This window comes from Pan troglodytes, chromosome 19 (genome assembly GCF_028858775.2).
Source record: "Pan troglodytes isolate AG18354 chromosome 19, NHGRI_mPanTro3-v2.0_pri, whole genome shotgun sequence".
Taxonomy (NCBI): domain Eukaryota; kingdom Metazoa; phylum Chordata; class Mammalia; order Primates; family Hominidae; genus Pan; species Pan troglodytes.
Window position 1 is genome coordinate 51,999,141 of NC_072417.2, and position 26,047 is coordinate 52,025,187.

The 26,047-nt window shown below is 49.3% G+C and overlaps 1 protein-coding gene across 2 annotated transcripts; it reads left to right on the top strand.

The window, feature by feature from the left end:
* The first annotated feature begins 2,848 nt into the window (after positions 1–2,848).
* On the top strand, positions 2,849–9,015 carry RNF112 (ring finger protein 112). 2 transcript variants are annotated; one of them, XM_511334.9, is made up of 14 exons: positions 2,849–3,199; positions 3,366–3,406; positions 4,234–4,519; positions 4,674–4,880; positions 5,016–5,147; positions 5,313–5,417; positions 5,834–5,884; positions 6,188–6,244; positions 6,325–6,399; positions 6,509–6,626; positions 6,777–6,946; positions 7,025–7,078; positions 7,257–7,331; positions 7,444–9,015. In XM_511334.9, the coding sequence occupies exons 1-14, from the start codon at positions 3,146–3,148 to the stop codon at positions 7,912–7,914; spliced, it is 1,896 nt and encodes a 631-aa protein (XP_511334.2). In that variant the 5' UTR covers positions 2,849–3,145; the 3' UTR covers positions 7,915–9,015. The 2 variants fall into 2 exon arrangements, with proteins under 2 accessions (XP_511334.2, XP_009430867.1); XM_009432592.5 differs by having other exon boundaries at positions 4,677–4,880.
* Positions 9,016–26,047: the final 17,032 nt, after the last annotated feature.

The following is a 26,047-nucleotide window of genomic DNA, read 5'->3' on the forward strand; positions in this document are numbered from 1 at the left end:
TGAAACTTAGCATAGGCTTCTCCCCGACCCCCAATCCAGGTATTGAGCGTGTCCTAAAATGACTGTGGCAATCTGGAGGGGCTGCCTGTTGGCCATGTGTGGAGGCAATGTGCCATGAGAAGAGGCAATGGACTTTCTTGCCTCTGGTGGGGGCTTTGCAGTTACATTTTTCACCAAATCCACAAATTGTATAGCTAGCCTGGCCAGGCACCATGGCTTATGCCTGTAATCCTAGGACTTTGGGAGGCCGAGATAAGCAGATCACTTTGAGCTCAGGAGTTTAAGAACAGCCTGGGCAACATGATGAAACCCCGTCTCTACAAAAAAATACAAAAAGTATCTGGGCATGGTGGTGTGCACCTGGGGTCCCAGCTACTGGAGAGGCTGAGTCTGGAGAATTGCTTGAACCCAGGAGGCAGAGGTTGCAGTGAGCTGAGATCACATCAGTGTACTCCAGCCTGGGTGACAGAGTAAAACCCTATCTCAACAACAACAACAACAACAACAACAACAACAACAACAAAATTGGCCAGGCGTGGTGGCTGACACCTGTAATCCCAGCACTTTGGGAGGCCAAGGCAGGCAGATCACCTGAGGTCGGGAGTTCAAGACCAGCCTAACTAACATGGAGAAACCCTGTCTCTACTAAAAATTCAAAAATTAGCCAGATGTCATGGCACATGCCTCTAATCCCAGCTACTCAGGAGGCTGAGGCAGGAGAATCGCGTGAACCTGGGAGGCGGAGGTTGCAGTGAGCCGAGATCATGCCATTGCACTCCAGCCTGAGCAAGAGCGAAACTCCATCTCAAATAATAATAATAATAACAATAATTAATAAATAAAATTATATAGCCAGCCCTAAGAGTGAGGCTTCTACCATACACGTTTGCCCTGCGGGATCCCTCCTGAGATACTGACTGGTGAAGTCCCTATCCCCTCCTTTGGCCCCTGAGGGCCTGCATGACCCAGGCCTGCTCTGCCCTTCACCTTGGTGCACCCATCTTGGCATCAAATATTCCTGCCAGGCCAGCCGGACCTCCTTTGTTCCCCAGGATGGGTTCTGTGTCCCCTCTCCTCTGGGCCCTGTACCTGTGGTTTGCCCTGCCTTGACAACCTTTTTCTACCTCCTTGCTTATCAGGACAGCCTGACACCCCTCCTCACCCTCCCCGCATCCAGGTTCTCACCCAGATCATAGCAATGCCTTTTAATTGTCCAGTTGGGATCTTGGAGAGGATGGAGCTTTGTCTCTCTTGTTTCCAGCTGTACTGCAGTGTGAGACACAGTGCCTGGTGCTCAGTAAGTATCATTAAGTGAAGACTGATTGTCCCATCTGCTTCCTCACATCTTTGCCTGGTGATGAGCAAATGGAAGCTCAGAGAGGGCAGTGACTCACCAGCATTTCATGCTGGGATGGAGGCAGGTTTAGAGCTTGAATCTGAGTCCAGTGCCCACGCTTTCTCTCCTGCAAGGATGAAAGGCTACAGGGGTTGAGAAAACCCTCCCTTCTGCCCTGAAGGCAGAGCTGTGGCACGGCTCAGGCTTGCTTCCTCATCCCCTGAGTGTGAGGCTTTGCTGCCAACACACAGGGGCTTGTCCCACCTGGGGCAGGAGGAGGCAGAGTCTATGGCACTGCTTCTCTGAATCTGATTGATTCAGCCCCACAATCTCAGGCCCTCCAGACACCAAAATGAGCAAGATCCAGCCCCAGCTTCAGGGGTGTCTCCACCTGCTGAAGGTGGTCTCTGCTGAACTTTTCTAGGTTCTGAATCCCACCTCACCCCAACCCTTCTGCATCCTAGCTCATAGGATGTACGAATGACTCCCGTGCCTGGACTAGTGGCTTTACGTAGGTAATGGTGGCTCCTCAGAGCACAGAGAGGTGCAGTGGAGTCCCAGAGCCCCTGAGCCGAGAATCAAGCCCAGATCTGCCTGGCTCTGAAGCCTGGGCTGCGCCAAGCCTATCACATATCCCAGCCCTGAACTGCCCGAGAACAAGACCGCACCCAGTTGGGAGGGGTGAGGAAAGGAGGCTCTAGGGAGGCCACAGCACCTGCACTGGGCCTAAGAGGGTGTCCCAGGAGGGATGAGAAGGAGCAGAGCAGCCAAGCCAGGGTGCAGAGGCAGGGAAGAGTGGGGCGAGAGAAGGGTGGAAGGAAGGTTCAGCCCAGTCCGCAGGCTGGAGAGTTTGGATTTTGATCTGATGGTAGTAGGGAGACACAAAAGGTGTTTGCGCAGTGTGAGGTCATCTGTGCTTGGGGAGCCTATGCTGGCTGTGCACTGGGGAGTGGAAGGGAGGCAAGGAGCCCAGTCAAGAGGCCATTAGAAGGTCCAGAGGTGGCTCATAGTTTTGATAGATTTCACCCTGCTCAAGTTTGAGGCAGAGTGAAAGCTATTGGGAGGGAAATACACCAGAGGACATGGAGGGCCCATGAGTGCTGAAGAAGGCTGCAGCTGGGTTGAGCATCGATGACATAAACCTGAGAGAGGGCAGGAGGATGTGCAGGGCCATGTGAAGTAGGGTCTGCATTTGGGGGCTCTGTACATAGTAGGTACTCAGTAACTGTTCATTGAATGAATGGATGAATAACTCCTTGTCTCTGGGTCAGCTCTGGTCTTACCCTCTCCTGTTTCTCACACCTCTTCTCTTTGCCCACCCTGTCCTGTGGCCCTGGGGAGACCTCAGCTGGCCCAGTAGAGGCAGTGCTGGCCCATGGTTCTGCCGGAGGGCGCCTCCATGTTTGCGGGTGCACCGCACGCCTTCTCCCTCTCTGTCCCCCTCCCCCTCCCTGTCCTTATCTTTCCCTTCTGTCTCCATGGCGACTCACCACCTCGGCTTGCCTGCATCCCAGCCTCTGCCAGGGATTCTGAGCCGGGCTCCATCCCTCCCTCCTCGGAGCCCTGCTACCCGCAGCCGTGTCTCCTCCCCCTGGGGTGAGTCCAGCAGCAGCCTCCTCTTTCCTGACTGTCACATTTCTTTTCCAGCTCTGACCGGGAGTCAGCTCCTCGGGGATACCATCCCCCGACCTCACCTTCCACCTGCCGCAGCCTGCTAGCCTTTCCGGGAGAAAAGGCATCCTTACCTCTGGTTGAAGGTCTCGGGGCCTCCCCCTCTGCATCCGGACCCTCTCCCCATCCCAGCCTCCCATGCCAAGGCCCGCCTTGTCAGTCACTTCCTTTTGTCATCGGCTTGGCAAACGGGCAAGTCTTCAGTCCTAAGATCGGGAAGGAGAGTGGGGTGGGAAGGGCCCTCCTTGGGCTGGGGGATGGGCCGGGGGTGGGGAGGATGAGGGGTCCCTGGAAATCCAGGGTGAAGATAGAAGTCTGGATTATGTTCTAAATCTTTTTTTTTTTTTTTTTCTCCAAGGAGAGAAAACAGAGCTTCATGGGAAACAGCGGCAACAGTTGGTAAGTAGCAGGGCCTTCCAGGCTGGGATGGGTGCAGTGAGGCCAGGCAGGTCAGTTGAAATGGCCGGTCCTGGAACACAGAGCCCGGCAGCCCAGCCGGGAGGGCTGTCCGCCTGAGGCTGGATCCGCCAGGCTGTGGAGGGAGGGACAGGAAGAAGCAGGTGGGTGCTGCAGGGAGGCAGATGCCAGCTCAGAACAGAGAGCGGAAGGAATCTTCTAAGATCCAGAGCCATCTGCCCAACTGCAGCACAGGCTGATGGCTTCTCCTCACTGTCCCTGTAGCATGGGGTTGTGGAGGGTATCATCCCTGGGGGCCTGGCTGAAGTCAGCACCTCATGGAGGGAGCCCCGCTGTAGAACGCCGGGAGAGGCTCTTCCCAAGCATTTGCACCAGGCACTGTGCAGACAGCTGCACACGCCTCCTCTCGGATGGCCACCCCAACGGCCCCATGAGGGGTATTGCTATCCTCTCCATTGGGACAGTTAGGAAATTGAGGCCCAGAGAGGGGAAAGAACTTGCTTGCATTTGCATGGCTGGGATGTGGTGGAGTCCATTCCACTCAGATTTTCTCCCTCTCAGACTCTCTCACCATTGCTCTGCTGCCCCCACTCTGAGGCCCCCAGGTCCTAGGACACATGTCAGTGAGGAACAGGCAGAGCTTGGCCTCTCTGGGAGCAGCTCCGCCTGTCCATGGAGGCACTGATGGAAATTGGGTTGGCACAAAGGGACCTCCACTCCCAAGCCATCAGTCTTCTACCACAACCCTGGCCGGTACCCCCTGCCCCCAATAGACATCCTGCTTTTCAATGGCCTGTTTTGCCCCACAGGTCCCATACACCTTTCCCCAAGTTGGAGCTGGGCCTGGGGCCCCAGCCCATGGCGCCCCGGGAGCTCCCTACCTGCTCCATCTGCCTGGAGAGGTTGCGCGACCCCATCTCACTGGACTGTGGCCACGACTTCTGCATACGGTGCTTCAGCACACACCGTCTCCCGGGCTGTGAGCCGCCCTGCTGTCCTGAGTGCCGGAAGATATGCAAGCAGAAGAGGGGCCTCCGGAGCCTGGGCGAGAAGATGAAGCTCCTGCCGCAGCGGCCGCTGCCCCCTGCACTGCAGGTCTGGGGACTGGGCCTAATCAGTCAGACCCAAGAGGAGGGGGTGGCTTTGGCCCTATTCTAGAACATCAGGACACAGAGCTCCAGGCTGAACACATTCCAGGGTCAGGAGCTGGTCCTGGATGCTCAGGGGCCCCTCTCTTCTCCTGGCCCAGGAGACGTGTCCTGTGAGGGCGGAGCCGCTGCTGCTGGTTCGCGTCAATGCCTCTGGGGGCCTCATCCTTAGGATGGGGGCCATCAACCGCTGCCTGAAGCACCCTCTGGCCAGGGACACCCCAGTCTGCCTCCTCGCTGTCCTGGGGGAGCAGCACTCAGGGAAGTCCTTCCTCCTCAACCATTTGCTTCAGGGCTTGCCGGGCCTGGTGAGGGCGGGGCGGGGCAGGAGGGAGGCGGGGAGCAAGGATGGGGGTTCCTGCCTGGGGGAAGCTGGGTCTGGTATTCCGGTCTGTGGGGACAAGGAACCGACCAACTGATGCTCTCCCTTCTCTCCCCTGCAGGAGTCTGGTGAGGGCGGCCGGCCAAGAGGAGGAGAGGCATCCCTGCAGGGCTGCAGATGGGGCGCCAATGGCCTCGCCAGGGGCATATGGATGTGGAGCCACCCCTTCTTGCTGGGGAAAGAAGGGAAGAAGGTGAGGGGGGAAGTGGCAGAAGGAGGTCAGGGATGAGAAGGGGAATCAAGAAGGGCGTCTCTGGGGTGAGGATAGAAGATGGGGATGGGACGGGGCAGGGTTGGGAAGAATGTGGGAGAACAAGGCAGGCCTGGCCCCTTGGGTCTTTCCCTACCCCCTGCATAGGTGGCGGTGTTCCTGGTGGACACAGGGGATGCCATGAGCCCTGAGCTGAGCAGGGAAACAAGGATCAAGCTCTGTGCTCTCACCACGATGCTGAGCTCCTACCAGGTGATGGGGGGCGCTGATGTTGGCATCCCCACCCCACACACCCTTCTCCAGCTCAGCTTCCTCAAGGCCAGAGCATCTCACAGGCTTTGGTGTCTGGGGTCCTGATAGGTTCTGGGGCTGCCTTAGAAGGGGGAAGGTGCTCCTAGTCGGTGAAGGTGGGAACGTGGGTTATTCCTAAAAGTGGGCTGATGGTCCCAGGGGCAGCTGAAGACCTGATGGATCACATTACCCTCCAGGCCTGTCTCCGGCCTTGAGGCCAGCCCAGCCCTGCAGCCTTCGAGGCCCCTATACTGGCCTCTCCCATACTCTGAGGCCCACAGGCTGCCTGCGAGCTCCCTACTCACCAGGGCCTTCCCCAGTGAAGTCACCCGGCCTCTGTAATCCCTCATACATGTTGTTGTTCTCTCTGATTCCAGATCCTCAGCACCTCCCAGGAGCTGAAGGATACAGACCTGGACTATCTGGAGGTAAAGAGACCTCTGATGTTGGGGCATCCCCCACCCCCACCCTCCCCACTAGGGCTGGACCCAAAGGAACTAGGTGCCCTCCTGGTCTGGCCTAGGGTTTTATGACACTTGAACAGGGTTGAAGGGGGAGGGTGGAGAGTAAAGCAAGAGATGTGTGGTCTGGGGAGAGGCAGGAGAACCCCAGGCTGCAAAAGGGGAAGCCTAGCTCCTACAGCAGGCGTAGGGAGGTGGGGAGACAGGCTTGGGGTGCACCGTAGTCCTCAAAGTGGCCCAGCCCTGATGCTTTCTGTGTCCCACCCCCAGATGTTTGTCCACGTGGCCGAGGTGATGGGCAAGCATTATGGGATGGTGCCAATCCAGGTGAGACACCTATCTCTGGATTCATTGGCCCCAGGCCCCGCCACCCCCAGTTGCTGGTGTCAGGACCCCTTCTCTTTCAGCATCTGGACCTCTTAGTTCGTGACTCATCCCACCCCAACAAGGCAGGGCAGGGGCATGTAGGCAACATCTTCCAGGTGAGTGGTGCAAGGGGATGGGGTGGAGGGGCCATGGACAGGGCAGAGGTGGGGAAGGCATGGGAGGCTGGACCTCCTAGCTCAGAGCACTCCTCTCGCTGCCTCACAGAGATTGTCTGGCAGATACCCCAAGGTGCAGGAGCTGCTGCAAGGGAAGCGAGCCCGTTGCTGCCTCTTGCCTGCCCCAGGGAGGCGGCGGATGAACCAAGGCCATGCAAGCCCTGGTGGTGAGTGTCTCTGAGAGCTGAACCTCTCTTGCGCTGCTCCCAGCTCCCCTCCGGCAACCGAGCCCCTTGAAGCACCCACCTCTCCTGGCCTCTGACACCCCTTCTCCTCCCAAAGCCTGCAGTCTCTCAGCATGCACATCTCTCCCTCAGACACAGATGATGACTTCCGCCACCTTCTGGGGGCCTACGTCTCAGATGTGCTGAGTGCGGCCCCCCAGCACGCTAAGAGCCGCTGCCAGGGGTACTGGAACGAGGGGCGCGCCGTGGCCAGGGGGGACAGACGCCTACTCACGGGGCAGCAGCTAGCTCAGGAAATCAAGGTGTGAAAACTCCCTGGAGACCCAGGCGACTCGGCTGGGCCCCTGCTCTCCCTGACCCCAGCGATGGTATCTCCGCAGAACCTCTCAGGATGGATGGGGAGGACAGGGCCCGGTTTCACCTCTCCGGATGAGGTATGAGCCCTGGGGGATCCAGCATTCTGGCAGGGAGGCAGGGGAGGCAGGGAGGTGGGGGCTGTGCCGAGGCCTCCGGGGTGGGGGTCTGTGTGCCCTGGGAGTGGAGATGAGGAAACAAGCAGCGCCCCTGGCTGAGAAGGAAGGAAGGAGGCAGCCTGGGTTTTCCCGTGGACAGATGGCTGCTCAGCTGCACGACCTGAGGAAGGTGGAAGCTGCCAAGAGGGAGTTCGAGGAGTATGTGAGGCAGCAGGTGAGCCCCGGGGCTGCACGGGAGGCAGGTGTGGGCCGGGCAGGGTCCAGATCAGGGAGAGGATACCTGGGACTCCTGGTCAGGGCACCTTCTTTTCCCCTCCCTGTCACAGGACGTAGCCACCAAGCGCATATTCTCTGCGCTGCGGGTCCTGCCAGACACCATGCGGAACCTCCTCTCTACCCAGAAAGATGCCATTCTGGCCCGCCATGGTGTGGCCTTACTCTGCAAGGGGAGAGATCAGACCTTGGAGGCACTGGAAGCTGAGCTGCAGGCCACGGCCAAGGCCTTCATGGACTCCTACACGATGCGCTTCTGTGGCCACCTAGCTGCTGTGGGGGGTGCTGTGGGGGCCGGGCTCATGGGCCTGGCAGGGGGCGTGGTGGGTGCTGGCATGGCAGCAGCTGCACTGGCTGCAGAGGCTGGGATGGTGGCTGCTGGAGCTGCCGTGGGGGCCACAGGGGCCGCCGTGGTTGGGGGTGGCGTGGGTGCTGGGTTGGCTGCCACGGTGGGCTGCATGGAGAAGGAGGAGGATGAGAGGCTTCTGGAAGGGGACCGAGAGCCCCTTCTCCAGGAAGAGTAACAGCCCCAGGAGGTATTGAAGGACAGGAGAGATGTCAGGTGGGGATGAAGAAGAGGGGCAGGTCGGGGGAAGGTGATGCCAGAGATTCCAAGGCACCGCCATGTACTGCACTGCCCTGGTTGAATGCTCGGTGTCTGGGTGGCAGCTGAGCTGGGACTCAAGGTGGCTTTTGGAACCTGGGAGGCAGCATCTGGGGGCAGTGGATAGAACACCCGGCCTGTTTCTGGTTGCAGATGGTTGCCGATCTGCCCTTGTCACAGATAGGCTACATCCCAGGGTTTCTGGCTGCAAGTGAGACTCCACCCTCCCCACCTGGCTCATTTCCCCGATGACCCTGGATTGTAGGAAAGTTAAGCAGGCACCATCCTGGAAGTCTACCCCTAGGTGGTTGAGGGACCTGTTCTTTCACAGATGTGAGAAGCCCCAGGATGATTGACCATGGTGTTCAGGAGCGGGGAGCACTGATGAGGTGCTGGGGATGACAGGAAGGAAGGAACACTGGGCAGAACCAGAGAGATGGGACATGGTAGACTGTGGCCCAGACCCCAGAGCAGAGAAACTTGCTCCCACGACCCTTCCCAAATCTGCTCCAGCAGGACTAAGGTGGCTTTCCCACTCCTGGCCCACAGCCCCAGAGAGCCTGTCTGTGCATCCTGAACCACTCTGTGCTGGGCCTCCGCAAGGGCCTCTCTTGGGTCTGTGTCCTTTTTCAAGCCTGTTTAGATGGGGGAGTGCCCATGCCCTCTGTGAAGTGCCCAAATGCGAAAGAATAACACCTTTTCTTGCATTGTGAGCTAAGCCAGACAGCCTTTATACTAGATTCTATCAAAATCTTGCAAAGGAAAACAAAATGAACAACTTCTACCCTTAAACACATCCTTTCTCCCCTGGGCTTGTAAGAAGATGCAGCTTGATGCAGCTCCTCAAACACCAGGCCCCCTGGGAACTGGGGGTGCGGGAGTTCTCCCTCTGGGGGACAGAAAATCTGACTACTAGGAAGACTTCTAGGCTATGAAACTGACTTCTAGGCTATGAAACTTACAGGGTATGGGTGGGCACATTATCCTTTATTTTATGAAAAATAAAATGTGTGTATGTGAATGTCAGCTTCCCAGTATATTATTGAAACAGAATTTAACCCTCAGATGACTTCATGGTGGGAGCAGGTGAACCAATGAGATCCATTGCTGGAATGCACAGATGGGAAGAGGGAGATTGGAATTCAAGAGATCCAAGGAAGTGAACGTCAGAGGTCCCCATTCAGTGGCTGCAAGAGGCCTCAGGCCAAGGCCAAGTGGATATGGGCACCTTTGCAGGCTCTTCCACTAGGACTTGGGGTTCCGCTCCTCTTGTCTCCTCTCTGAGAAACTGCTTCCCATGATCCTGTCAACAGGCAGTCAACAAGCACCTGTCCCAGCAAGAGGACAGAATGGATACATAAGCAGAGAGAACTTGGTCAAGCTTTGAAGGAAGGAGAAGCCCAGGACCACTTCTGCAGGGCTCAGCCAGCCAGGAGTTCACCCGACTGATTCTCCTCCCAGCCCTGCTCCCCAGCTCCCCAGCTCCCCATCTCAGAACCACAGCAGTAGTCACTGCATCCAATCCTGGCATTTTATAGGTGCACACCCAGAGAGAGGAAGTCTCAGATAAGCCTGTGCGGCTGCTGATGACAGAAGCAGGGGAACCCCGAAGTCCTGGTTCCCAAGCTGGTGCACTTCCTGAAGTTATTTTGTTAAGGTCGACTGTGCTGAAATTGAGATGCTCCTTTTCAGATGCTTCTTCTGGCTGATCAGGTCCAGCTCCAGGGAAGTGTGTGGTGGGCAGAGGCAGCAACGTGGTCTAGAACAGATGGCTCAGCAGTGAAGCTATAGTTAACAGGCTGGGGACAAAATACAGAATGTAGAGAAATCCCAAAGCCAGGGTGGGGTTGAGTGGGGTAAAGACAAATGAGAGTGACTCTCTCTTTTAGGGTCTGAGCCAAGGGTGGGAACAGGGTCTTAACTTTGTGTAGTGTTTGTGGAGAAGGACTTTCTGGAAGCATCTTTCTGAGCCCTTCCACTATCATCTGGTGGACACATGAGCTATGAAACCTTCCAGACTTTGGAGGCTCAGGATGAGGGGGCCCAGAGACTCAGAGAGGGAGGGTGTTACATGGCTAGAATCCCACCCGGCAGCACTGGAAGGAACAACAGTTCAGTGTCTACCTCTCCCCACTCTTTGCACAGATGGGAAGAAGTTGGCCCAGTGAGGGATGTCTCTGCAGAGACAAGATGAGTAATATTAAGTGGTGTTTGTCTTGTGCCTTGTAGCTTTCAAAACATTTCCTCAAACATTATCTCCCTTAAGCCTTGAAATCATCTCAAGCAGTATGTAGAACACACATTTTTACAGAGGAGGACGCTGAAGCTGAGAGAAATAATGTGTCTCAGTGGAAACAACTAGTCAGAGGTAGGCCAGGACTTGACCCCAAGAGTTCTGGTGCCAAATCCCTGGCTCAGTGGAGCCTTCAAGCCTCTCCAGACTCCAAGACGACCAGGCTTCTGGGTTCCAAACCTGATTAGTTGGCTTCCTGGGCTTCCAACATTGATTCTGTAATTCACAAGAGCCCAGGTGTGACTCATTGACTGAGGTCTCAGCAGCATGCTGACGTCTGGCTGGTTTCCCTTCTGTGACCCACTGCAGGTTCCAAGATTGGTAGGTTCCAAGATTGGGTTAGAGGTTTGGTGACTTGCCGTGTGGTTCCTGTTTCTGAGGCCTCCCTCATGTTGCAGATGGCAATACTGCAAGACAAGAGGAACCTGCGACCTGAAGGCCCTTGACTGCTTGGATCAGGAATAAGCCCTCAACTCCACTGGCTCTCATCAAACCACGCTGCGAGCAAGGAATAAACTTTTACTGCATGAAGGGGATGCGACTTCTAGGTCGACTTAGTACACCATCACCCACCCTACTCTAACACACACAGAAATGGGTTCTTTGAAATGGAGTGATGCTGTAACAGACAGGTAAAGTATCACCACTTGGGGGCTGGGCAGTAAGGAAAAGCATTTTATGTCACAGCAGAACGTTTGCTAACATTGTTGCCTACGGCAACTTGGAAGACAGACCTTGTGCTATCGAGGAAAAAAACTATTTTAAATAAAATCTCCTGCCAACCCAGAATATTCTCTCCACAAATGTAGAAAATAAAGAAAATACTAGTTCTGTGATTGAATAAGCATTAAACACATGGATGCATTATCAGCTAACGCAATCATAAAGACAGTCAGAAATCCCCCTATTTATGTAGTCAAACAGCTACAACCCGTTACACACATGCTGTCATGTGTGAGGACTTGAACTCAGGTGAGAGAGAGCTCCACAGCGTCGTTTGCTATACATGCGCTTACAGCTTACCTAATTCACCTGGTGACTGGGGTGGTCATCTGTGCTAATTAGTGCCTTTTTCTGTAGGGAAAATAAAGCAACTTGAATCTCTAGGAAATGCAGTTGTTGGCCGGGCGCAGTGGCTCACATCTGTAATCCCAGCACTTTGGGAGGCCGAGGTGGGCAGATCACGAGGTCAGGAGTTCAAGACCAGCCTGGCCAACATAGTGAAACCCTGTCCCTACTAAAAATACAAAAAATTAGCCAGGTGTGGTGGTGGGCACCTGTAATCCCAGCTACTTGGGAAGCTGAGGCAGGAGAATCGCTTGAACCCGGGAGGCAGAGGTTGCAGTGAGCCGAGATCACACCACTGTGCTCCAGCACAGGCGACAGTGTAAGACTCCGTCTCAACAAAAAAAGCAGGTTGTGCAAGGCACCTAGGCGCACCTTGACACACCGTTGGTGACAGCAACATGTCGTCCTTGATGTTACACTTATGAGAGGGGGCTCCCAGCCTTTTCAGAAAAACAGTTTTGGGTTTTAATTCTGGTAAAAGATTTATTTAAACTTTAAAAAGACTTGCATAAGTATCTGAAGGAACAGAGGAAGGATTTACAAATACAGGCTTTCTCAAGGAAATAGAAAGGGGAGGGGGAGAAGGGGTCTCTTCTCCTTTTGGAAACAAAACGAATGCCATCTTATTTTTATTTACCTTTACAGTTTCCCGCCCTTTGTTATCATTATTGTTATTATTATATTTTTGAGAAGGAGTCTCACTCTGTCGCCCAGGCTGGAGTGCAGTGGCTCGATCTCAGTTCACTGCAAGCTCCGCCTCCTGGGTTCACACCATTCTCCTGCCTCAGCCTCCCGAGTAGCTGGGACTACAGGCGCCCACCACCATGCCGGGCTACTTTTTTTGTATTTTTAGTAGAGACGGGGTTTCACTGTGTTAGCCAGGATGGTCTCGATCTCCTGACCTCGTGGTCATCCCGTCTCAGCCTCCCAAAGTGCTGGGTATTATTATTTTATAATAACACTATAATTTATTTATTTACTTACTTATTTATTTATTTATTTTGAGATGGAGTCTCACTGTCTCCCAGGCTGGAGTGCAGTGGCACAATCTCAGCTCACTGCAAGCTCTGCCTCCTGGGTTCACACCATTCTCCTGCCTCAGCCTCCCGAGTAGCTGGGACTACAGGTGCCCACCAGCACTCCCGGCCAATTTTTGGTATTTTTAGTAGAGACGGGGTTTCACCGTGTTAGCCAGGATGGTCTCGATCTCCTGACCTCGTGATCCACCCGCCTTGGCCTACCAAAGTGCTGGGATTACAGGCGTGAGCCACCGCGCCCGGCCAGTAACGCTATAATTTACTAATGATCTCCATTGCTTTTTTTTTTTTTTACCTTTCTCTGGGCAGTTTGCAGCCATTAAAATATTCAGCGAGCCCACAGTAAAACAGCAAAGCTGATCAGGCTGTTAGAACAAAACATCATAGACTGACTGGCTTATAAACAACAAAAATTTATTATAGTTCTGGAGGCTGGAACTCCAAGAACAAGGCTCCTGCAGATCTGATGTCTGGTGAGGGCCTGTTTCCTCATAGACTTCCATCTTCTCACTTTCACTTCACATGCTGGAAGGAGTGAAGGGTGTCTCTGGGCTCTCTTCTACAAGGGCACTAATCCCATTCACGAGTTCTCTGTCTTTATGACCTAATCACTCCCAAAGACCCCACCTCCTGATACCATCACCTTGGGGTTAGTTAGGATTTCAACATATGAATTTTGGGTGTACATAAACATTCAGCCTGTTGTAAAAGCAATGATCAGGATCTCAATGGGATGAATTTAACAGTCAGTAGAATATGTACCTCGGGGAAAAACCTCTAAACACATCATACTAATGGTGAATGGTTAAAGCAAACTTGATTAGCAATGTGCAAAAATTCTCCTTCGGCACACATTAATGTTACAAACTGCCGTGCTGTCTTTATCACTTGCCCTTTCATGTAGTTAACTATTTGAGTATCATTTTGTAGTTGCTTACAAAGTCTTACCCAATCTAAGACTAAGGAGTGGCTTACCTGCAGCACCTATCTAAAATTTTAAGACTTTTCTTTTTCTTTTTTTTTTTCTTTGAGATGGAATTTTGCTCTTGTTGCCTAGGCTGGAGTGCAATGGCATAATCTCGGCTCACTGCAACCTTTGCCTCCTGGGTTCAAGCAATTCTCCTGCCTCAGCCTCCTGAGTAGCTGGAACTACAGGCATGCACCACCACGCCTGGCTAATTTTGTACTTTTAGTAGAGACGGGGTTTCGCCATGTTGGTCAGGCTGGTCTCAATCTCCCGACCTCAGGTGATTTGCCCGCCTCGGCCTCCCGAAGTGCTGGTATTACAGGTGTGAGCCACCATGCCCGCCATGTCCGTGGCTCTTATTATGTTAAGTCTTGAGGACAAACCCACCCATCGGCCATTTTCCACATCAGTCCAATCAATAGTTTTATTATGATAGCAGTATGTCATGCTGAACGAGTGATGAAATCTCAGAGCTTTTTTCTAGCTAATTGCTAAGCTGCTTTATTGCCAAGTCCCTCTGAGATCCTTGTGGTGAATTTTTGTTTGGGCATTACATTACTTCTCAACAGTCCAATTCTGAATTTTTGGCCGTTTCCATTGCAATTGTATTATGTGTTTTTGTAATTGTCTCAAAGCATTAAGTTTATTATTGAAAGTATCAGTATCAACAAGCATTAGCTACGCTTGTCTATTTCTATTCCTCCAAGGACTGTATTTAATGTTTCCTTTTGTCCTTGTATGGCCTCAGATAAGCCCTTTAATAATCAGATTTCATAATGCGAGCGCCTAGGGGATGCAATTCTGGTTATGCAAACTACTTAGCCTCAGACACTTCGTGTCAAACTTAGGGCTTGAGTATTTTGATGCATATTAGTTATGTTAGTGTTCCCAAAAATGCGCTTTGGGAGGCCTAGGCAGGTGGATCACCTGAGGTCAGGAGTTCGAGACCAGCCTGGCTAACGTGGTGAAACCCTGTTTCTACTAAAAATACATAAATTAGCCAGGCGTTCACGCCTGTAATCTCAGCACTTTGGGAGACAGAGACGGGTGGATCATGAGGTCAAGAGATCGAGACCATCCTGGCCAACATGGTCAAACCCTGTCTCTACTAAAAATACAAAAATTAGCCAGGTGCAATGGCAGGCACCTGTAATCCCAGCTACTCGGGAGGCTGAAGCAGGAGAATTGCTTGAACCTGGGAGGTGTGGGTTGCAGTGAGCCGAGATCAGGCCACTGCACTCTAGCCTGGGTGACAGAGCAAGACTCCATCTCAAAAAAAAAAAAAAAAAAAAAAATTAGCCAGGCATGGTGGAGGGTGCCTGAAATCCCAGCTACTTGGGAGGCTGAGGCAGAAGAATCGCTTGAACCCGCAAGGTGGAGGTTGCAGTGAGCCGAGATCGTGCCATTGCACTGCAGCCTGGGTGACAAGAGCAAAACCCCGTCTCAAAAAAAAAAAAAAAAAGATGATCCCACCTTCACTCTGACGACAATCAGATTGTTAGTCTTATAAATTTGGGCCATATCTATCCTGAAAACACAATATAGAGCAGATGGGAAGTAAATAATTGTGGGGACCATTACTGGGAGTACAGAAAGAAAAGCAGTGTTACAAATAACATGTTTGTTTCTAGTAAATTATGAGTCTTAAAGTAATTGAAATAATCACTGCTGTGAATAGGCCAGCAGGGCTGTTTATGATAATAGTAATAATAAGTTCACAAAAATAGTTCTTTTCAGTTGAATTCAGTACCAATATCATTTATTCTAGAAGATTTAAGTTTCAAGTCCTTGTGGGAATCCAAGTCCAGTTGAAAGCATGAATCCAGCTGGATTTTTCTTTCACTTTGATAATCATATCAGAACATGTGAAAGGGTCCCTCGCAGGGTGGTGACAGCCATCTTTCCTCTAGAACACCCTTATGTACGTGAAATCACCTCATCGTTTATGGGGTCCAGATTTCCTTTGGCAGATCCTTCTGAATCCTTCTGGTTTTACGTCTCCAGGGAAGAGAGAAGCCCTTTTAAGTACAGAACACAATTATGAGAGGATTCAGTTAAATTGGGCCCAGGACATGGTCTCAGACCCAATTCCTAGGACTGCCAAACATAATTTCAAAGGGAGCAATACTGTGCTTGCTTGCAGGGTTGCTCTCATTTTTAACAAGGCTAGCACTAAAGCATGAGGCCATTTTAGGCCAGCAGATTTCTAAATGAGGTTTTAGAGTCGAATTCATCTGCTCTATTTGTCCAGAGGACTGAGGGTAACAGGGAGTATGACAGCATGATTTGCATCATTCCTGAACCACAGTAGACTATGGGCTATGTGGACATCCTAGAAAACATAACGTGACAAAAATCTTTTGCCTTCCACAGGCCTTAGTTCTACAGAATCCAGCTGCTGTGAGGTCCCTGGTGAAGCTGGTGGAAGAGAACCTTCTGTATGTACCTGGGGAGTGGCCTTAAAAGAATCCTGTCAACAACCCGCACATCAACATGTTTTGGATGATGCTACCTGCTCAGCAGGCATAGTGAAGTGGAGTGCCTTTAAGATCACTTTTCACTGGGGGATGGTTTTGTTGATGACACAACATTACTAATCAAGCAATTGGGAACCAAGGCACAATATTATTTTGTTAGCTAATTCCCATAGTCCAGTCAGATTTTTTTAGCCCCTTTCTTATTCCATTTGTCAATTTCCTTTTGTGATGCATAGTTTTGAAAGTAAATAAAAATTACTTATGTTAAAAGTGGGACTTCTGGCCGGGCGTGGAGGGCCACACCTGTAATTCCAGCACTTTGGGAGGTGGGGGCAGGCAGATCACTTGAGTCCAGGAGTTCGAGACCAGCCTGGGCAACATGGCTAAACCCCATCTCTACCAAAACTACAAAAATTAGCCGGGCTTGGTGGCGCATGCCTGTGGTCCCAGCTACTTGGGAGGCTGAGGCAGGAGAATCTCTTGGACCCGGGAGGCGGAGGTTGCAGTGAGTCGAGATCACACCACTGCACTTCAGCCTGGGCGACACAGCAAGACCCTGTCTGAAAAAAAGAAAGAAAAAAAAAGTGGGACTTCTGAGTTTGGGTCTGCCATTTGAAAAGTGGCCTTTGCAGCTCTTCAGCAAAATTATTTCCTTTAGAAATGGCATTGTTTTGCCCATGTGAATGCTACAGTGTAATGCCTCTAAACACTCAGGTCTTAATTTTCTTTTCTTTTGCTTTTCTTTCTTTCTTTTTTTTTTTTTTTTCTTTAAGACAGAGTCTCTTGCTCTGTTGCACAGGCAGGAGTGCATTGGCATAAACACGACTCACTGTAGACTTGAAATGGGCTCAAGCGATCCTCCTACCTTGGTCTCCAAAGTGCTAGGGTTACAGGTGTGAGCCCGCATGCCTGGCCTCAGCTCTTAATTTTCTGAGATAGTTTACTTCCTGTCAAAGTCAAGAATCTCCTGTTTTTCAGAATCTTCCCTGTTGCATGACTGACACTAAACAGACATTTACTATCAGTACGTCCATTCGTTTGAAGTCCTGAGCCAAGCCCTAGTAAATGTAAGCTATTCATTAACTTGAATTGTGCTGAATTGATTCCAGGCAAAATAAGCTCCCACAATTTCATGAGCAGCTACCACAGCATAGGAAGCCTAAGTTGGCTATTTGCATCCTGTATGTGACCCATCGGCAAATGTGATCTGTCAAAAGACAAAAAGCACAAGTTTAAAAATCTTAATCGGCTTTTATTTGTGACTCAAGAATTGGGCAATAACTCATTCTTGTAAAACAGAATGAGTGTTCCGATGAGCTGAACGAGGAGGTTTGGCTTGATAGGCAGGAAAGGGCTGTGGAAAGCAGAAACAGAGAACAAAAAGCAGATGAGTGGTTTCAAAGTGACTTTCCTTGTACGATGGTCCCCAACTTAAAATAACTTAATTTGTAATATTTTTAATTTAGGATGGGTTTATTGGGAGCATCTGCAAAGTTTAAAGGAGAGGGGATGTCCTATCATGCTGGCTAAAACTGGCCTGTTTGGGGATTTGGCTATTATCCCTGTGTGTCCTGATTCCCTGGAAGGTCAGATAAACAATTTAGTTTTGGCTTGTTGGTGTGGAATTTCAGCATGAAGAACCCTATTTTGGTTTGGTCTGTTCGGCCTAGTGCAGAAGCTCACTCCAGACTAATTGCATCCTATAAATTTTATTTAACAGGTCAAAGCTGAATTTTTAACAGAAAAGTCAGATAAATCACATTGGAGCCCAGTGTCTTCTTTTATTACCATTTGTGTTAGGCTGTTCTTACACTGCTATAAAGAAATACTGGAGAATGGGTAATTTATAAAGAAAAGAGGTTTAATTGGCTCATGGTTCTGCAGGCTTTACAGGAAGCATGGTACTGGCATCTGCCTGGTTTCTGGTGAAGCCTCAGGAAGCTTTCAATCATGGTAGAAGGCGAAGGGGAAACAGGCACATCACATGGCATAAGCAGGAGCAAGTGAGGCAGGTGGTGGCGCGGGTGAGCAGTGGAGGGGGGTGGGGGGAGGTACCACACACTTTTAAGTGACCAGATCTCGCAAGAACTCACTATCAGGAAGACAGCACCATGCCATGAGGGATCCAGCCCCAAGATCCAAACACCTTCCACCAGGCCCCACCTCCAGCATCGGGGATTACAATTCAATCTGAGATTTGGGCAAGGACAAATATCCAGACTAAATCAACATTGTACAACCATGATCATCTATTTGATCAAAGTCTGTTGAGATAGCAGAGTTTAGGAGATTGCATCTCCCAAGCACAATATAGGCATCGGATAATAATGCTTGTTCACAGCTAGTCCCATGGCACACCTACAAGTGTCGGGTCTTATGGACTGGTAAGATAGCTATCACAGTATGGGGGACATAAAAATAAGTCAAATGACTCTAGGGGCCAAGGGAAAACTCCTTCACCCTCTGAATGTTTGCTGAAAAACCAACTCACAAAAGGCAGATTAATATGAGGAATAACATAGAAATTTACTAATGTGCACAAAAGGAAAATCGCAGTGATTATCCCAACCCCTCAATGGGATTCAGAAGCTTACTTACCCTCTTGAGGTTACAGAAAGAATCAGGGCTCAGAGCATGACCCAAACCAGATTACAGTGGTAGATCAGATTATGGCAGTTATGGAGGGGAAGAAGAGGAGGCCTGGCTAGCAAAGGGGGTCTTGTTATGTAGATGAAGCCTCACAGGTAGCAGCCCTCGAGAGAGAATAGGTGGTGAATGTTTCTTTTAGACTTTAAAGGTGTCAGACTCTCAGTTAATCTTTCCCAGGTCTGGATGAGGGAAGGCCTCAGAGACGGCCCGGCTTCGTCAGTGCAGATTTCTCTACAGATGCAAATCTCCCCCACAAAAGGCAGCTTTTTAGTTATTTTTGTATTTCCAGCCCTTCTGAATAGCCATCTTAAACTATATCAAGGAAGTATAGGCTGGGCGCGGTGGCTCACGCCTGTAATCCCAGCACTTTGGGAGGCTGAGGCGAGTGGATCACGAGGTCAGGAGATCGAGACCATCCTGGGTAACACAGTGAAACCCTGCCTCCACTAAAAATACAAAATAAATAAATAAATAAATAAATAAATAAGCCGGGCGTGGTGGTGGGTGCTTGTAGTCCCAGCTACTTGGGAGGCTGAGGCAGGAGAATGGCGTGAACCCAGGAGGCGGAGTTTGCAGTGGGCCAAGATTGCACCACAGCACTCCAGCCTGGGCAACAGAGCGAGACTCCATCTCAAAAAAAAAAAAAAAAACGAAGTATATTTTGGGGTGAAATATTTTTATTTTCTTCAGTCCCCAGTTTGAGACTTTTACCTTCAGAAAATTTCACATATGGAAAGGCAAGTTGAAGCCAGGTACAATGGCTTACGCCTGTAATCACACACTTTGGGAGGCTGAGGCAGGTGGATTTCCTGAGCTCAGGAGTTTGAGACCAGCCTGGCCAATATGGCGAAACCCTGTCTCTACAAAAAATACAAAAATTAGCCAAGCGTGGTGGTGCATGCGCCTGTAGTCCAGCTACTTGGGAGGCTGAGGTGGGAGGATTGCTTGAGCCCAGGAAGTGGAGGTTTCAGTGAGCCAAGATCGTGTCTCTGCACTCCAACCTGGGTGACAGAGCAAGACAGTGTCTCAAAGAAAAAAAAAAAGGCAAGTTGATAGCTTTGAAAAGATTTGAGTTAGAGGTTGTTAGATAAGAAATAGGCAAAGGAGGGGAAAAACAAATTGAGATAAGCAGAAAAGAGCAAATTATATACATTTTCCCATATTCTTTTTAATCACTCTTCATACCAAGAATAAGTCAGTTTGGTTAAACAGCTTTGTCTAGTTTTAGGAGGTGACATTGCAGATGGGATAGGTCTGGAGTGCAGTGGCACAATCTTGGCTCACTGCAACCTCCACCTCCCGAGTTCAAGCAATTCTTCTGCCTCAGCCTCCTGAGTAGCTGGGATTATAAGTGTGCACCACCATGCCTGGCTAATTTTGGTATTTTTAGTAGAGACCAGGTTTTCACCATGTTGTCAGGGCTGGTGTCAAACTCCTGACCTCAGGTGATCCACCTGCCTCAGCCTCCTAAAGTGCAGGGGTTACAGGCTTGAGCCACTGCGCCCAGCCTGTGGTGGCATGCTGACAGATTTTTTGTGGACTGTAGTTCAAATCAGGTGTTCAAGTAACCTTTCTGAGTAGCCCATACACCAGCAGGCATGAAGGCTATTTACATTAAGTTGCTCTGGTGATTTATCCCAAAGTTTATATCAAGTTGTCTAGCTTCAGTATGCAGGGCTTCAAGAAAAACAGTTTTAATTTCCAGTGAGTCCAAGTCAGAAAAATGGGAGAAAAATGGAAAAACACTAATCTGGAGACTTGTAGCTGGAAAGATTTCAGGATTCAGCCCAATAATAATAATAGCAGGTGTACTGTGGTTTTCTTCTGAAACATAATTTTTCTGTCTCTAGTCCCCCTTTTCTACCAAAGACAAATCATAGTAGGACCATTTTATTTGTAAAATACAAAACAGTACAAAAAATTAGCCAGGCGTGGTGATGCACACCTGTAGTCCCAGCTACTCAGGAGGCTAAGGCACGAGAATTGCTTGAACCCGGGTGGCAGAGGTTGCAATGAGCTGAGATTGCACCATTGCACTCCAGCCTGAGCGACAGAGCAAGACTCCATCTCAATTTAAAAAATAAAATAAAATGAATAAATAAATATGTGAAAAGCAAGCACAGCTGGAAGGCAGAGCATCTAGATCCCCAAAAATAAAGGCTCTCTCTCTTTTTTTTTTTTTGTGACGGAATCTCACTCACTCTATCACCTAGGCTGGCGTGCAGTGGCTTGATCTCGGCTCACTGCAACCTATGCCTCCCAAGTTCAAGTGATTCTCCTGCCTCAGCCTCCTGAGTAGCTGGGATTACAGGTGCCTGCCACCATGCCTGGCTAATTTTGGTATTGTTTGTTGAGATGGGGTTTCACCATGTTGGCCAGGCAGGTCTCAAACTCCTGACCTCAAGTGATCCGCCTGCCTCGGCCTCCCAAAATGTTGAGATTACAGGCATGAGCCACCACGCCCAGCCAAGGATCTTATTTTTACATTGAATCCCAGGTCCCCCTAAAGAGGGACACTCCATAGGACCAAGTCTTTTTTTTTTTTTTTTTTTGACACGGAGTTTCGCTCTTGTTGCCCAGGCTGGAGTGCAATGGTGCGATCACCTTAACATACGCCTCCCGGGTTCAACTGATTTTCTTGCCTCAGCCTCCCGAGTAGCTGGGATTACAGGCATGCACCACCATGCCCAGCTAATTTTGTATTTTTAGTAGAGACGGGGTTTCTTCATGTTGGTCAGGCTGGTCTCAAACTCCCGACCTCAGGTGATCCGCCCCCCTCAGCCTCCCAAAGTGCTGGGATTACAGGCGCGAGCCACTGCACCCGGCCAGGACCAAGTCTTGTACGATGCTTCCACAGTGCACCTTACTGCAAGAGAAACCCAATGCCAATCAGCCCATTCTGTGCTGAGCTCATTCTCTTGAGAGTCCTATGCCTTGGTGGTGAGTGTTTCCACAGCCTCCAAGTGTCCACACTGCACCTTTCTTATCTAAACACCCAAAGAAATGAGTAGCCCCTTGCAAACAGCTGCAGTCAGCCATCTCCAAAACTGCAGCCCTCACCAGTGACCAGCCAGCTTTCTCACACACACAAAGGTTGTGTTCTCTCATAGCACAGAGTAATCCCTGCTACCCCCACAAAGCCGAAGAGATCATGCAGTGCAATGCAAGAGGGAGCAGAGCTTTAGATGGAGGGGAACCTGCCTGCAACTCTTTGGAGGAAGAATTTCTCAAGGAAAACAGAAGACTTTAGAAAGGGGGTGAGTGGAGCCTTTTTCTGTTTTCCTCAAGGGTCTCAGAGTCATTAGAAGTCCCTTCTAGATGCCTTTATGTGGCACTGAAGATGACAAAACAAGGAGAAGCAGGGAGGATTAGAAGTAAATGGGAGAGGCTGGGCACAGTGGCTCATGCCTGTAATCCTAGCACTTTGGGAGGCCGAGGCGGGCCGATCACCTGAGGTCAGGAGTTCGAAACCAGCCTGGCCAACATGGTGAAACCCCGTCTCTACTAAAAATACAAAAATTAGCCAGGTGTGGTGGTGCATGTCTGTAATCCCAGTTACTTGGGAGGCTGAGGCAAGAGAATAGCTTGAACCAGGGAGGTAGAGGTTGTACCACTGCACTCCAACCTGGACAAGAGAGCGAGATGCCATCAAAAAAAAAAAAAAAGAAGTAAATGGGAGAACAATTCTCAAGGAAGGAAGCAAACAGAGAGACCAAGCACATAACTCAAAAAGAAGAAAGAAAAGAAAAAAAAAAGAAACACAGAGAACATAACACACACACACACACACACACACACACACACACACACACGGGGTTTCAGTTGACTAGAAAAAAAAATCCCCAAAACAGGATCCAAAAAGCAGAAAGGCCTTTAGAAAAAAAATGTATGTAGCTTGAATATCAGCTTTTAATTAAGCCCACTTCTGACCACAGAGCTCTTTAGGAAAATATTTGCAAATCTCTTATTATCAGACTTTATTCAGAACAAGTAGCTAATACTCCTGGCTTTTGAACTCTTTTACCAAAGGTACCCTCTTCAATAAAAATTGGTCGCTCCCAAAAGTCAAAAGTCACACAAATGTCAAACCAAATGAGACTGATTCCCTGACTGGGAATTGAACACTGAATCCAGGCTATGGTGGTAAAAGTGTGGAATTTTAACTCCTAAACTGGAAGATAGAATGCGGTCATTGTAAATCCTACAGGGGATCCAAAGCAGGCAGTTTGAGCATACAAAGGATTTTAACTTTGTTTTAGGTCAAATTTTTTTTTAGATGGTGTCTCACTCTGTCACCCAGGCTGGAATGCAGTGGCACCATCTTGGCTCACTGCAACCCCTGCCTCTTGGGTCCAAGTGATTCTCATCCCACAGTCTCCCGAGTAGCTGGAACTACAGGTGCACGCCACCACGCCCAGCTAATTTTTGTATCTTTAGTAGAGACAGGGTTTCGCAGTGTTGGCCAGGCTGGTCTCGAACTCCTGGCCTCAAGTGATCCACCTGCCTTGGCCTCCCAAATGCTGGGATTACAGGCATGAGCCACCATGCCTGGGTAGGTCAAATTTTTGATTGTTAATTTTCTCAAGAGAATTTCTAAATCTAGTCATGACACCACTATGCTGTCTTTCTTTTAATTTAATTTTCTCATAAATACAAATAAGGCAATTGTTTAGAATAAGGGATCTCTAAAATCCTTTTTTAAAAAAAATTAGAAATGTTTCTAATTTAAAAGATCCGTCTGAGGAGGAGAGCAAACAATATGAATACTTTTACCAAAAAGTACACAAGAGTCGCTACACCCAAGACCAGACACGAATCCTTTTCTCCCATTAATCAAGATTTTGCAGAGGAAAATAGAGACACTGACTTTTACCTTCTGCTTGACTGGATTCTGCAAAAAGAGAGGCAGGGAGCCTGGGTGGTAAGAATGTCTTATCCTTCCACAGGCTGGTCAGGTCCTGGGTTCCCTAAACTGTGGCTTCAGAAGAGCAGAGCTTTGGTTTTGTCAGAAAAAGGAAAATCTTAAAAGTGGCCCAAGATGGCTGCAAGTTGGACATATGGGTAATAGAAACTGGGCCTATGGACTAAAGCTGAACTCTCGCCTGCAAGGCTTGAGTTTGTCAAATACTTCACTGAATTATTGATTACAACCTTGCCTATCCCACGAAGCACAAAGACAGTATAGAATCAGTCATCCCCTAAGATGCCTACATGCTCGTTAACCTTTTACCCTTATCAACCTGAAATAATTGAAAGGATCAGCATCCAGTTTTAAGGAGTTTATTCAAGTGAAAAACTGGCAATTGCCATCCAGTAAACACAGACTCCAGTGCTCCGAAATTAAAAGTTAAGGTCTCGGCCAGGTGCCGTGGCTCACATCTGTAATCCCAGCACTTTGGGAGGCCGAGGCAGGCAGATCACAAGGTCGGGAGATCGAGACCATCCTGGTCAACATGGTGAACCCCCATCTCTACTAAAATACAAAAAATTAGCCAGGCGTGCTGGCGTACACGCCTGTAGTCCCAGCTACTCAGGAGGCTGAGGCAGGGGAATTGCTTGGACCCAGGGTGCGGAGGTTGCAGTGAGCCGAGATAGCACCACTGCACTGCAGCCTGGGCAACAGAGCGAGACTCCATCTCAAAAAAAAAAGACAAGTTAAGGTCTCACTTATATTGACAGAAAACAAAAAAAATCTAGTAGGATTATAACATTTTCTACACAGGGCTGGTTTATTAGTTACAGTTTAATTAGCTGCAGCATGTTTTCACCTCCTTTCCATTGTTAGATGTTAAATACACAAAAAGTGTATTTAACATTCCATTTTAGACAATGTGATCCTCATGAAATCTTTGTGTGAGAGAGGAAAGAGGGAAGTTAATCTATGATGAAGATCAATAGTTGAGAGGGAAGGGCTCTTCCCTGGCATCCTTCATTCATTTACAACATTTTACAAAATAATTTAGGTAAGAAAAAAGACTAATGTATAATCAGGGAAACAAAAGTTACAGCTTCCTAGGTTACAGCTGCCAGTTTATGTGACTCAGGTCCCATAATCACATTCCCTTAAGGCTCAAAATATTTTAAGGTTCCAAAAGCTTAGATTTTGAATTACTTATTTTCACACCCTATATATGTTAACCACGTATTTGCTTTATCTTATGTACAACGTCACTGAGCACCAATCAGAATTGTAGGAATGTCACCTTTGCTTCTCCATTTCCATGTAACATAATGTATAAATACTATCTCGTGTAGCCCACTTGGGGAGACATTTTTGGTTAGTTCTGAGTCTGTATTTCCCAGAGAATTAGTCCTCAAACTTCACTCGGGATAAAACTAACTTTAAATTTCTTTAAGTTATAGTGCCTGTTATGTAACCTTTCTGTCAATAGTATCCTGCTCACAGCACCAAAACTGTAGGGGGCAAGGGAAAATTCTGCTGAAAAATCAACTCACAATAGGTAAATTAATAGGAGAAATGACATAGAAATGTACTAATATGCACAGAAGGAAAATCGCAGTGATTACCCCCACTCCCCAGTGGGGTTCCGAAGCTTATGTACTATCTTGAGGTTACATTAACAATGGGGGCTCACAGCAGGGCCAAAACCAGATTACAGTGTTAGATCAGTTTATGGCGGCAACAGAGGTTATGGAGGGGAAGAAGAGGAGGCCTGGCTAGCAAAGGGGGTCTTGTTATGTGGATGAAGCCTCACAGGTAGCGGCCCTCGAGAGAGAATAGGTGGTGAATGTTTCTGTTAGACTTTAAAGGTGTCAGACTCTCGGTTAATCTTTCCCAGATCTGGATGAGGGAAGGCCTCAGAGACAGCCTGGCTTCATCAGTGCAGATTTCTCTACAGATGCAAATCTCCCCCACAAAAGGCAGCTTTTTAGTTATTTTTGTATTTCCAACCCTTCTGAATATCTGCCTTGAGCTATGTCAAGGAAATATATTTTATGGTAAAATCATTTGATTTCCTTCAGATGCTTTGATATTGTGATTTTGATTTTTGTTCCTGGTTCCTGGCATACCAGCTCCTAAACTCTTGGGATGTCTGGAGTGATAAGTGTCTTTTTGTATGCTAGTGAGATGATTAGTGGCTGGGGGTTCCCAGATAGCCTTAGGATGGGGCTAGTTGACACGGAAACCAACCATACAATTAGAGGCTTGGCACTTTCAGCCCCACCTTCTAACACTGGAGAGTAGAGAGGGCCTGAAGCTTGAGTTGATTACCAATGGCCAATGATTGATCAATCATGCCTACATAATGAGCCTCGAGAACATTCCAAAAAGATGGGGTTCAGAGAGCTTCTGAATTGCTGAATAGATGGAGCTGTCTGTAGGGTGGCATGCTTACAGGATGCCATGGGGGTGTGCTGCAGGACAGGACATGGAAGCTTATTGCCCCTTCCCTTCCATACCTTGCCCTATGGATCACTTCTGCCTGGCTATTCATCTACATCCTTTGTAATATTCCTTACTAATATAATAAGCTGGTAAACATAAGTAAATGTTTCCTTGAGTTCTGTGAACTTCCTAACAAATTAGAATGGGGTTGTGG